Source organism: Pteropus alecto, unplaced genomic scaffold (genome assembly GCF_000325575.1).
Source record: "Pteropus alecto unplaced genomic scaffold, ASM32557v1 scaffold134, whole genome shotgun sequence".
Lineage (NCBI taxonomy): Eukaryota > Metazoa > Chordata > Mammalia > Chiroptera > Pteropodidae > Pteropus > Pteropus alecto.
In genome coordinates, this window is record NW_006436283.1 from 6,138,456 (window position 1) to 6,150,284 (window position 11,829).

The following is an 11,829-nucleotide window of genomic DNA, read 5'->3' on the forward strand; positions in this document are numbered from 1 at the left end:
CCAGCCAGTCCAGTCTGTTGACCAGCTTCCGAGGGGGCTGGGAGGAGACGTGACCCCCAGAAGTCTGTGTTACTGGCGACCTATAGCCTTTGAATCAACTGAAACAGACTCAGGTTTAGGTTAAGGCTCTGATTCTGAATGGTTGTGTTCCTTTCTAAATTCGTTATCATCGCTCATCATTCATTCACTCATTCACTCATTCATTCATTCCATTCAGGGACATTCCTTCAAGTGTCTGGATGCTCCCGGTGCATCCACAGAGGTAGCCACACACAGCCATCGATGCTGTAACAGAGGAAAGGACGGAATTCTGAGGGACCTCGTGGGAATGGCCCCTCGCCCAGGGTTGGGGTGGGGGCAGGGAAGCCGCACGTGACAGCATCCGGGGGCCCCTGGGCATGTGCTGTATTGGGGTCTGATCCCCAGTGCTGGCTGCATGTTCTCTACAAACGAAATGTGGCCAGAGTTCAGACAGTGAGTGATTCGAGGAGCTGGGCCGGAGGAGGGTCTCTGGGGGGCCACTGGCTTCATGTCCCCGCTCCCATCCCCGGATGCCGAGAGTCCTCAAGCCCGTCAACTGAGTCCTGTCCTGTTCCTCTTCCCAGAGCCATCACTCTGGAGAACACCCTTGTCATCCTGTCGACGGTGGCTCCCGACGCGGGCCGCTACTACGTGCAGGCCGTAAATGACAAGAACGGGGATAACAAGACCAGCCAGCCCATCACTCTCGCCGTGGAGAGTAAGCAAGCGGCAGGCTCCGGGACTCATCTCGGAGCGTGTCATTAAATCTTGGGAATGGGGCTCCGGGGGGTCATAGGGAAGATGGAATGGCGGTGGAGGTGGGAGGCGAGGGGAGCACGGTGGGGAGGCGCCCTCCAGAGGCGGGGACCCAGCTCGGGGTGGAGTGGAGTGCCGGAGCCCAGAGCAGAGACAAAGAGGAGGCCGCATGCGAACCCCACTCCCACGGCAAGTCTGCACGTCTGAGATCCTGCGTCGGGAGGGGAGACGCCCTGTTTGGTTGTCAGCAGGGCCCCTGGAGACCCGGGGAGGGTGTGGGAGGAAGGACACAGTGTGCATGCGTGGTCTACAGCCACCCCTGCGGCTCAGGTGCAGGCAGGCAGAGCACGCCAGCAGATGGGGAGCTCGTATTTAAACAAATATACTAACTGCCTATACGCAGCTGGCAGATAAAAAGTGTTGCTTGGGTGATGGGAACACAGGCTGTCTGCCCACACCCCTGCCTAAAAGCGCCTCTCTGTTCGTCCACGGAGACCACCGCATGTCCTGGGGGAGAAAGGCAAAGCCTTCCCCAGGGGCAGAGTACAGAGGGTAGCAAATTCAAAGTTTCCTTTTGCAAAGAGGCATTTGTCCAGCTGAGACTGAGCCATAATGGAAATGCTGGGGATGTCCTCCCTGGCCTGGCTGTCCTCCGCCAGGCTGGCCCCCTCCCTCGCTGCTCCATCCCCGGGATTGAGAAGTGGGTGGCGTGGCTGGCTGCTCCTGCAGTGGGCCAGCAATCACGCCGCCCGTGGGATGAGGCCAGAGCTGCCCGCAGCGGCAGAGCAGCCGCACGAGCTGGGGGAGCCAGATGTTTGTGTCTCCACATCTGTACCAGCCCCGCTCTACACCCAAGTCTCATTTATCATCCACGGTCGCTCTGGGATGCACCTGCCAGCAGCAAGACGAGGGTTCGGGCCAGGCTGGGGCCTTCCCGAGCCTTTCCTCTGATCCCAGCCTCTGTCTGCCAGCACCTGGAAAGCCAGAACATCCCCACCCCCTCCATCCCCGTCCCCGGGCCTTCTGAGCACTGTCAGAGCCACTCTCCACTCTGCAGGGTTACCTTCTTCCCCTACGCCAGGTCCTCTGCCTAGAAAAAGACCTGGATACAGGAGAAGAGTTCCGTTCTGGCCACTGGCCCATCAGGGTCACGAGCGTAACCTCTGACATTGACCCGGGCTGGGGTCACCGTCAAGCCCCAACAGTCTGGGACCCAGCTCATGATCTGGGGGCTGCTGTTTCTCCGGGGAAAGGAATTTAATCACCAGAGGGAAATGTTCTTCCCCATATATCTTCCAGTGGTCAGAATACTTGGAGTCCAAAGGAATTGAGTCCCTTGGTAAGAGGCCAGCATCTTCCTGGGTGACTCAGTTTACCCCAGGCCAGGGGGTGCAGCCTCCCGTCCTGCGTTCCTCCCCCAGCTCCCAACCTCCTCCTGGCTGACTATGGGGACCATTCACTCTCTGCTCCATGTTAATGTCCCCAACCCTCCAGTGGCTCAAGCGGTTAGGCAGGGCCCCTCCGGACCCCTGCCTCTGCCAAGCCTCCCCCCGTCGGCCGTTTCTCTCGCCCCCCACCCCTCCCCTCCTGCTCCCTCGCCGCGATTTGTACTGGATGGAGAGCAGAATCAGCTGATTCTCAGCTAATTTCTCCTCCCACGAGTGACTGTGCTTCAAAACTCTGTTCTTGTCGCTGACACAAACCCCCATCCTGCCAGCCTGCCTGCCAGCCAGTGTACTGGGCGCAATTGCCACTTCGCCCACCACCTGCTTCAGCCCCCATCATATATCTCAGGCTAGCCTTGCCCCTCCCTCCGCTCCCTCCCCCACCCCTTCATCCCACCTCTGCTCAGGGCAGCTCCGCTTCTCAGCAGCCCTGGAGGGGGTGCCCGTGGTCTTTGGAAATAAGGGAGAGAGCAAGGCCAGGGTGACCCCACGTGTCGCCCCTGCCCAGATGTAACCTTGGTGACCTAACAAGGACTGTCACAGATCTTGAAAAGTCCATACTTGGCCCCATACCCACGTGTCAGAGAGCTGCACAGCCCTGTAGAAAGTTAATGTGAGTCATATAAGTAATTTAAAATTTGCCATTGTCTAATTTTGTTAAAGGGATAAGAAATAGGTGACATAAATTTTATTAATATATTTTACATAACCCAATATATTTAAAATATTACCATTTTAACATACAATCAATATAGGAAAATACTAATGAGATATTTTACAATGTTTTTTTTCATACTGAGTCTTCAAAATCCATGTGTATCTTACACTTACAGCACATCTCCATGTGGATGCAAAATTTTCATCTGAAATACGTGATCTGTATTTAGATTACAGAAAATTTACAGCTGGAGAGTTGGAGCTGTGTGCCAGGTTGTTCCACACATACTTAAAAGTGTTCTAATAACTAATTTGGGGACCTGTTTTTAATTAAATGCAAATTATTTAAAATTAAATCCCATTAAATCAAAGGGGCACCAATCACTTTTCAAGAGCTCACAGCCACCTGTGGTTTGTGGCCCTGTGTTGGATGGGGCAGGCGGTCCCTGGCTCAGTGGCAGATGGAACGCTGCCGAGGAGGGGACCAGCTCCCCCACCCGGCCCCGCCATGCACTTGACCTGTGGCCCAGGTGAGTCACATGGTCCCTGAGCCTTCAGTTTTCTCATCTGTAATGTGATGCCTGTGGCAAAGCGTAGCTGGGAGCATTAAATGAGGTGACTCTGGAAGAATGGGTCACAGCAGGTGTCCCCTGTTATGCCTGTGACCGAAATTGTCCTGGGGCAGCAGGACCCAGATTTGCCATTGTGTGGGGGGTCCCTATGCATCCTCCCTCCCTGGGGCTGTCCGCATCAGGAGCTCACGTGGAAGACACCCCTCCTCCTTGCTCTGGTTTGTCCCAGGTGTCCCCAAGTACAAGCAGGCAAAATCCCGAGAGGAAGGACTGTCATTTGTTGAACACCTACTATGTGCCAGACACTCTACACTAACCCCAGACCAGCATAACTCAGGTTAGCTAAGGCAGACCAAAGTGTTGAAGCAGGCCTTCCTGAGCCCCCAGGCGCTCCTTCACTGGGTCCAGGGTCCCCAGCCACCTCTGGACCCTCCTCAACCCGCATAGGCTGCCTCACGATCCTGGGCATGAGCTCCAGGGTCCGTGGGGTGGGATGTCAGTCTCCCCCCACCCTCCCAAAGCCAACAGGCTGGCCCAAGGCCCTGGGGCAGCCTCATAATTTTAAGCACCGAGGGCTCCACTCCCCTGGCTACACCGTGGGGCCCTGTCTGTCTTCTCCTCGTGCCCCATTAATCTGGGCTCTGGTACCCGTGCACCCCAGCATGTAATAAACAACTTAGAGCACACTTTTATGAATTCAGCTATATCAGCAGCTTTCAATCCGATCACTCTTTATGGCACCTACATGAGGCTTTTATGTCGTTGCAATTATTTTGTTTTATATGCTTCCTTTCTTCCACTCTTCATTTTGCTTTATTTTTGACATTTTATTCCCATTTGACCTGGACCTTTTCCAGCCAGGTCTGGAGTCTAGACAAGAAAACCTGCCCAGGGCTGACCAGGGTGGCCCAGGATGGCCGTGGAACCACTGTGTGCCCTCCCCGTAAAGGATGACTTGCCGATGTCACCCCAGGGCTAGGCATGTCATTTTGGCCTCCTGGAAAGATGGATTTTTCTCGTGAGAACAGAAGTCCTCAGTTGTATTTTCAGGAGCCGCGAGCAGGTGCGCAGAGAACGTGGGCATTTCTGCCAGTAGTAGGCCTGCCCTGACCCACAAAGACAAGAAGGTGGCCACTGCTTAAAGAAACTGCTGTTGCCTCTCTTAGAAGGCTTAGAGGTGATATTTTTGCTTGGCTTTGTTTTATTTTCTTTTGTTTTAATAAAGCCCACTCATGATAAGTTCTCTGATTTCAGCCATCAAGCCTGGGGCTCGTACGATGATAGTTCCATTCATCTGTTCACCTAACAAATGTATTTGAGCACCTGCTCTGTGCCAGACGGCATTTGTGCTGGAGACGTGCGAGTGAGCTAGACTGTCTGAGTCAGCTCAGGCTGCCATAACAGCATGCCCCAGACTGGGGGGCTTCGACACAGACATTTATTTCTCAAAGTCTTGGAAGGCCAAGATCAGGGAGCTGGCATAGCCAGGTCCTGGTGAGGGCTCTCTTCCTGGCTTGCAGACGGCCACCTTCTCACTGGGTCCTCAGACAGCAGACAGGGAGGGATAGAGACCTCTGGGGTCGCTTCCTCTTAGGGCCCCACACTTATGATCTCATTTAACCCAATTACCTCCCAAAGACCCCATCTCCAAATACAGCCCCTTGGGGCTTAGGGTGTCCACATACGAATTTGAGGGGAGGCGCAATTCAACACAAAGCAAAGATCCGTGAGATTCCCGCCCTGCGGAATGTGTGTAACAAAGTGCCACGACCTGAGCGGCTGATGACCGCAGACACTTCCTTATTCCTTCAGTCTGGAGGCCGGAAGTCCGAACTCAAGACGTCGGCAGGTGCGCGCTCTCCGCAGGCTCTCGGGGACGATCCCTCCTGCCTCCCCGGCTTCGGTGCCGCTGGCAATGCTCGCCGGTCCTCGGCTCATCCGTGTGTCATTCCATTCTCTGCCTCTGTCCTCCCCTGGCTTCTCCCCCGTGTGTCTGTGTCTAAATTTCCCTCTAATTACAAGGACATCATACTGGACCTAGGGCCCACCTGATGCTGTAGAACCTCATCTTAGCTTGATTACATCTGCAGAGACCCTACCTCCAGTTACAGCTGCCATGGAAATGAAGTCAGGGCGAGGTGGGGGGCACTATTCAACCCAGTCTCGGGAGTTTGCATTCTGGAGGAAGAGGTCGAAAATGAGGAGGTCAGCCGAGAAGAGAAATGCAGGTGGAGGGAAGGATTTCGAAGGCGAAAGCGCAGTTACAGGGGATGAGGGGAGGGCGTGACTGAGGGTCTCCAGCGGGCTCTCCGTGGACACTGCGGAGACCCATCAGCGGAGGAGGAGGAAGAGGTGAGGGGTCCCTGGGGTCGGCGTCCGGAGGTTTGGCTCTGAGGCTGCTCGGGAAGCTGCCCCATGGCCACCCGCTTCCCTCCATGACGACGAAGTTCTCCCACGGCATCAGCCAAAAGGGCAGAGATGGGATTTCCAAGCTCCGTCCCCGCTAACACCCGCCCTCTCCCCAGACATAGGGGGCCCTGCAGACCCTATTGCTCCAACCATCATCATCCCTCCTAAGAACACCAGCGTGGTGGCCGGGACCTCGGAGGTGACCATGGAGTGCGTGGCCAACGCCAGGTGAGCTGTGCTCCCCCCGTCCCCACCCCTGACTCTCCACTGACTCCAGTGGCTGCTCCTGACCAGTGGGCTCCGAGGAGACCAGTTGGAATGCAGAAAGGCCCACAAGTGTCGTACGAAGGCCCATGAGAGAAGGGACGGACCACAGGTGGACATGGCGGCTACTGTCCGAGGGTTGCTGGACACCTCGTTCGTTCTCTGTGGCCCGAGAGGAGAGACCAGGCCCCCAGTGGAAGTTACGGGGCAGCCAATCTCAGCCCAGGATGTTGGGGCCGGTGTGGGGTCCCTCACTTCCGGCCCTCAGAGCAGCCTGGGGAGGGGCGGGTGCCTCTGCCGGCGGTGCTGGCTTGTGCGAGAGGGGGACACTGCACGTGGTGGACTTTGCAGGAGGCCGGGCCCATGGTCGGGTGCACCCAAGGCCCCTTCCTAGCCCTAGACGACTCTCAACTCTGCCACGCGGGAAACAGACCATTGCTGATCCTCGTCGTGTGTGGGCGCCATGCCAGGCGCCTTCCCACATGACCTCCTCTCTCCCAACAACTCCCTGGCCTAGATGTCCCTACCCCGAAGCTCTGGGCCTCGGTGTCCTCGGCTGTGAGGTGGCAGGGGTCCCAGCCGCTGCCTCGCCGGCGGGGCATGTAGGCGCGGTGCTAAATGCAGCCTGGCCCGACTCCTCTGGAGAGCTCAGGAAAGATGACAGCTGGGATGGGCGGGCACTGAGGCCAGGGACTGGAGGTCACCTCCAGCTGAGGATTCCCGCAGAGCAGGTCCCTGTGGCCCCGTTTCCAAAAGCTCGCGCCTCGGGACCCGAACTTGCCGCGGGTCTGGGAAAGGCTGCCAGGACGCGATGGGTGCAGAGGACCCACGGGGACAAGCCTGTCTAAGGTCACTCGAGCCAGTGTGGCCCAGACTCACTCAAGCACGGGACCCCTCCGAATGCCCCCATGGGACAAACATGGACCCCTTTGGCAGACTGGCCCGCGGGGATCCGCCTGGTGCTAAAGAGGAAAGCCTGGCAAGGCCCCACCAGGGGGCCTTGGGGGTGCTGGGGTCAGTGACGGTGGGACATGGGGCTTAACTCCCCCCCACCCCACCCCCCGCACAGTCAGGGGGTGGCGTGTCCATCTGCCTGCCTGCGTTTGCCCATCTCCGAGCTCTAGGCACCTGTCTCACTTCTCCTTGTCACTGTCCCTCACCCTTGACAATTTCCTGTCTGCCAATTTGTATGTGGACAGGGCAGGACACCCAGGAGAAGCAGGACGAGGTCCACAGGGATGGGCCGCTTTCCTGCTCTCTCGAGCCCCGTGCACCAAGCTATTAATGGGGGTGGGGGCCGTTCAGGCCTGACCTGCACTCGCGTGCCCACCCTCCCCCCAGCCCCATGCTACAGACGAGGAGACTGAGGCCCAGGCCGCTGAAGGAACTAGAGAGAAGCAGGGTCAGGGGCAAACCCAGGCAGCCTGGACCCCCGGCCGCTCCCTGCACCACCTGCCCTGCCCCTGGGGCCTGCGGAAGGCCCGCGCTTGAGCGCCGGCTCCCTCGCCCCCTGCAGGCCGCTGATCAAGCTGCACGTCCTTTGGAAGAAAGATGGGGTGTTGCTGTCAGGCGGCATCAGCGACTTCAACCGCCGGCTCACCATCCCCAACCCCACGGGCAGCGACACCGGCTACTACGAGTGCGAGGCCGTGCTCCGCAGCAGCAGCGTCCCCTCGGTCATCCGGGGAGCCTACCTGTCTGTGCTGGGTGAGACGGGGCAGGGCTGTTGGCGGTCTCCCGAGGGGGCCTCTCCTGAAGGGGGATCCAAACAGTGGCTGTGTCAGAAGGAACACGGCTCTTATCCCTTTGCCTGGTCCTTCCTCCCGCAGAACCGCCTCAGTTTGTCAAGGAGCCAGAGAGGCACATCACAGCAGAGATGGAGAGAGTGGTGGATATTCCCTGTCGAGCCAAAGGTAACACGGCGGGCGGCATGGACGAAGCGGGGCAAGGACCCCGAGACCTTCTGCTTCTCCTGGCCCAACCGTGGACTTTTCTAAGTTCTGCCTCCTTTTCCAAGCACCATCGTTGAGCCGAGAGTCAGTCCGGCTGTGAGCAGACACCCCAGGAAACAAACAGGCCAAATTACCGTAATCTTGGACCTGGAAACCAGCCCACGTTACCATAACGTGAGGGTTACAAATGAACCCGAATTACTGTTATTTCAGAATAGGTGACAGACCCAAATTGCCCATAATTGGAGAGTTGTAGACACTGCTGGATCACTGTAATGTCAGAGCTACGGGAACTCGGGCACGTCTCGCCCGAGCTGGGCCTCAAAAGCACCACCCGGTTTCTGGGCCATTTTGCCCCGTCTCCTCCACCCAGCGCTTCTACTTACCCGGCCCTGTCAGGGCTCTTGAAGAATTTCTACTTTCCCACCCCTACCCTCCCTCCTTCTGGTGCAGCTGAGCCAAAAGACAGCCGGAAACCAGGGCAAACCCTGGAGTGAGCGACAGGGTGGCAGGGCCGGGATGCCTCATGGGACCTGATCTCATACTGAGCGACGAGGTGGAACCTAGCTCAGGTGGGAGGGAGAGTGGCCATGGAGGGGGCCACACGAGGCGGAGGCAATGATTCATTTATTTATTCATTCATTCATTCATTCATTCGACAAACGTTCTTTCGAGTATTTGCCGGGCGCCGATACTGTTCAGGGCGAGGGAGACAGAGAAACCAAACAGCCAGATCCCAGCTATTACATTCCCGTGAGCAGGGCAGACAGACCAATAAACAAACACAGACGCCTCATTCCATTTCGACATCTCAACGAAAATGTCATGGGTTGTAGGACGCCCCATTATCTTAGGTACCGCTAAGAAAAAGGACTGCTAATTAAATCATGGCGTGCTGTCGATTGTCAGACAGGTCCCGGTCTCAGAGATGTCACAGTGTGAAACACCGTAAAAGGCCGTCCGTCGAGGAGTGGATGAAATACGGGATCCTAGGACGTTGGGCTTGGAAAGTGCCAGGGAGGACAAACAAGCTTAGCGACCATGGGGCCACGGAGTGCCCTTCTGAATGGGGTCCGGGGGAGTTTTGGGGGGAAGTCACATTTGAGCAGAGACCCCGAGGGAGAGAGGGGAGAGTTAAGATGCCTGTGGGAAGGGTGTGCCAGGTGGGGTGGCTTGAGCAAGTCTGAGAGGCAAGGGGAGCCCCCCTTTCGCTTCCCTGTGCAGACCAGGTTCAAGGGGCCCCCAAGAAACACTCACCCCTTCTGCATGCTCCTTGATGTGGGGCTCTGTGGTCTAATACGTTAGGGAAAACTGCCACCAGCTGGAGGTCCCCAGAGCACACAAGAGGCTCTGCTAAATGTTGCAGAAAAAGATGTATAGTTTGTCCGGCCCAGCATTCCCACGCTAAAGTAATCCTGGGATCTTTTTAAGTTTTCTTCAAGCACCTACGATGGAAGGACTTGAGCACTGCCACTCTAGAAACAACCTCCCTCTCTCCCAAGGCCCATAGTGCCACTCTGAGAAGGTTCTAGAGACCAAGACACACAGGGACCCCCTCACGGACTCCTGTCCTTCAGAGGTGGAGGGCGGGAGGCGGGAGGCCGGCTGACGATGGGCCCGCCTCTCCCCCAGGTGTGCCGCCGCCCTCCATCACCTGGTACAAGGACGCGGCCGTGGTGGAGGTGGCGAGGCTGAGCCGCTTCCGGCAGCGTAGCGACGGGGGCCTGCAGATCAGCGGGCTGGTGCCCGACGACACGGGCATGTTCCAGTGCTTTGCCCGCAACGCCGCAGGCGAGGTGCAGACGTCCACCTACCTGGCCGTCACCAGTAAGTCAGGCCCTTCCTATCCTGCCCCCGAGCCCCTCCCACCCAGGACACAGCTCTGCTCCAAGCCAGGGGCCTCTTGAGAACGGAGCCGGGATTCCTCATGCAGGAGCCGGGGTGGCCTCCAGCCCCTTCACGTCCTCTCCAATGTCTTGGAGCCAAGGACAGAGTCACCGGCTCTTTGAGAGAAACTGCTCTGGAACCAGCTCAGGCATTTCCGACGTTTCTGGGTTCCCTCCCGGGCAGGGCTGAGGCCACCCCGTCCCAGCCGAGAAGACTCGCTCACTTCTCTAAAGAGAAGAACCAGCACTTGAATCTCGGCTCCCCGCCTCGCAAGTCCCTTCCCCACTGGGAGTCTCTTTAGGGTCATATCGACGGCCCCGCCCGCTTAATGGAGCTGCCTGAGCCATCAAATGATACTGGGAGGGGCCACCCGGGAGCTCTGTGCAGGTGCCACCTTCCGCTGGGCCCTTCATGTCAGCAGCCAAAGGAGACGTGGTCAGGGGCCTCCGTGAGCCCCGCAGGGCTCGCCATCCAGACCCACAGAGGCCGTGGGGCGGAGGGGGAGCTGGGTTTGTCCCCAGAGGGGGCTGTGGGCGGGGAGGGTTGCCATCTTACTTGTAGCTTCTGGAAAGTGTCATGGAGCTCGTGTGTGCTCGAGCCCGGCTCCCACACGCATCCGGCCAGTTGGCTCTTTAAGGGCCGGGATTAGGGAGGGGACAGAAAACAAGAATGCTGCCTGACACTTGAAGACCCACAGCTCACCCAGGCGGTGGACGCTTTGGGTGATGTTCTCCTATGGGCCAAATCTGTCTTTCGTTTTAAGAAACCAGAGCCTCGATTTCATGTTCAGCGAGAGGAGAACCCATTTACCTCATCATGGACGGGGGGTGGTGAGCTCGGGCGCCCTCAGTTTCCCCGTATGGAGGCTTGAGAGTCGAAGCACAGTGGGAACTGGTGTCACCTGGGCGCTTCCACGGGCCCGGTGGCAAGGGGAGCTTTTGTGGGCCCTCCATGCCTCTCCCCAGTGCCGGGGCCCCATCAGGGCACCTGTACCCCTCCCCAAAGTGGGACCCACGCCAGGACGAGAACCCGGCCCTCTGGCTGTGGGCGCCCCTCCGAGGCTGCAGCTCAGAGGCCTTGCTGTCTTCATCTGCAGGCATCGCCCCCAACATCACCAGGGGCCCCCTGGACAGCACGGTGATTGATGGCATGTCAGTGGTCCTGGCTTGCGAGACGTCGGGGGCTCCCCGGCCGGCCATCACGTGGCAGAAAGGTAGACGAGACTGATCTGCTTAGGGGGCGTGGCCCTGTGACAATCTAGGGCAGTGCTCGGCACTTGGCTCTGGAGCTAGCCAGCTTGGATTGCCCACGTGCAGTTCCCCAAGTGGGCACGGTCATGCCACAGTAGGTACCACGTGCCACCCTGCTGGGCTCAAGTCACAGCCCTGCATCGTCCGAGACCTGTGTCCTGGGGGTACGTTATGTACTCTGAGTCTTAGGGTCCCCGTCTGCGAACTGGGGACAGTAGTACACACACCTTAGGGTGGTGTGACGGGTGCATGTGAAGGGCCTGCGCTGTCCCCGGTGAAGCCCAGTGAACAAGAGCCATTTGATGGTCGATAAATACTATGGCGGTGGCGAGGGAGAGTACGAGGCCGTCCCTCGTCCCCAGGCAGCTCGGAGGGCTCCAGACGCCTGAGCCAGCGAAGCCCAAGCTGTCGACCTAAGTCCGCCCACCGTGTGCCTCCTCCGCCCCTCTGTGTGGCACGCTCACCTTCACACTGTTCCTGTGTACACACACACACATGCACACACACACACACAAACACACACACCTCTCCCCACACCTCCTCCACAGTACTCCCCCGTGCCCCGGGCCCCCACCTTCTCAAATACTAGATAATCTGCATGTTCGTTTTGCTTATT

General features: G+C 58.0%; 1 protein-coding gene across 1 annotated transcript in view; it reads left to right on the forward strand.

The window, feature by feature from the left end:
* The window catches only part of SDK2 (sidekick cell adhesion molecule 2), a 127,886-nt gene that overhangs the window by 46,614 nt on the left and 69,443 nt on the right, over positions 1 to 11,829 (forward strand). The window contains exons 5-10 of the mRNA XM_015589613.1: positions 606 to 739; positions 5,977 to 6,088; positions 7,641 to 7,831; positions 7,954 to 8,037; positions 9,709 to 9,903; positions 11,060 to 11,176. Of these exons, the coding sequence (XP_015445099.1) occupies positions 606 to 739; positions 5,977 to 6,088; positions 7,641 to 7,831; positions 7,954 to 8,037; positions 9,709 to 9,903; positions 11,060 to 11,176 (833 nt within the window). The remainder of the gene's footprint in view (positions 1 to 605; positions 740 to 5,976; positions 6,089 to 7,640; positions 7,832 to 7,953; positions 8,038 to 9,708; positions 9,904 to 11,059; positions 11,177 to 11,829) is intronic.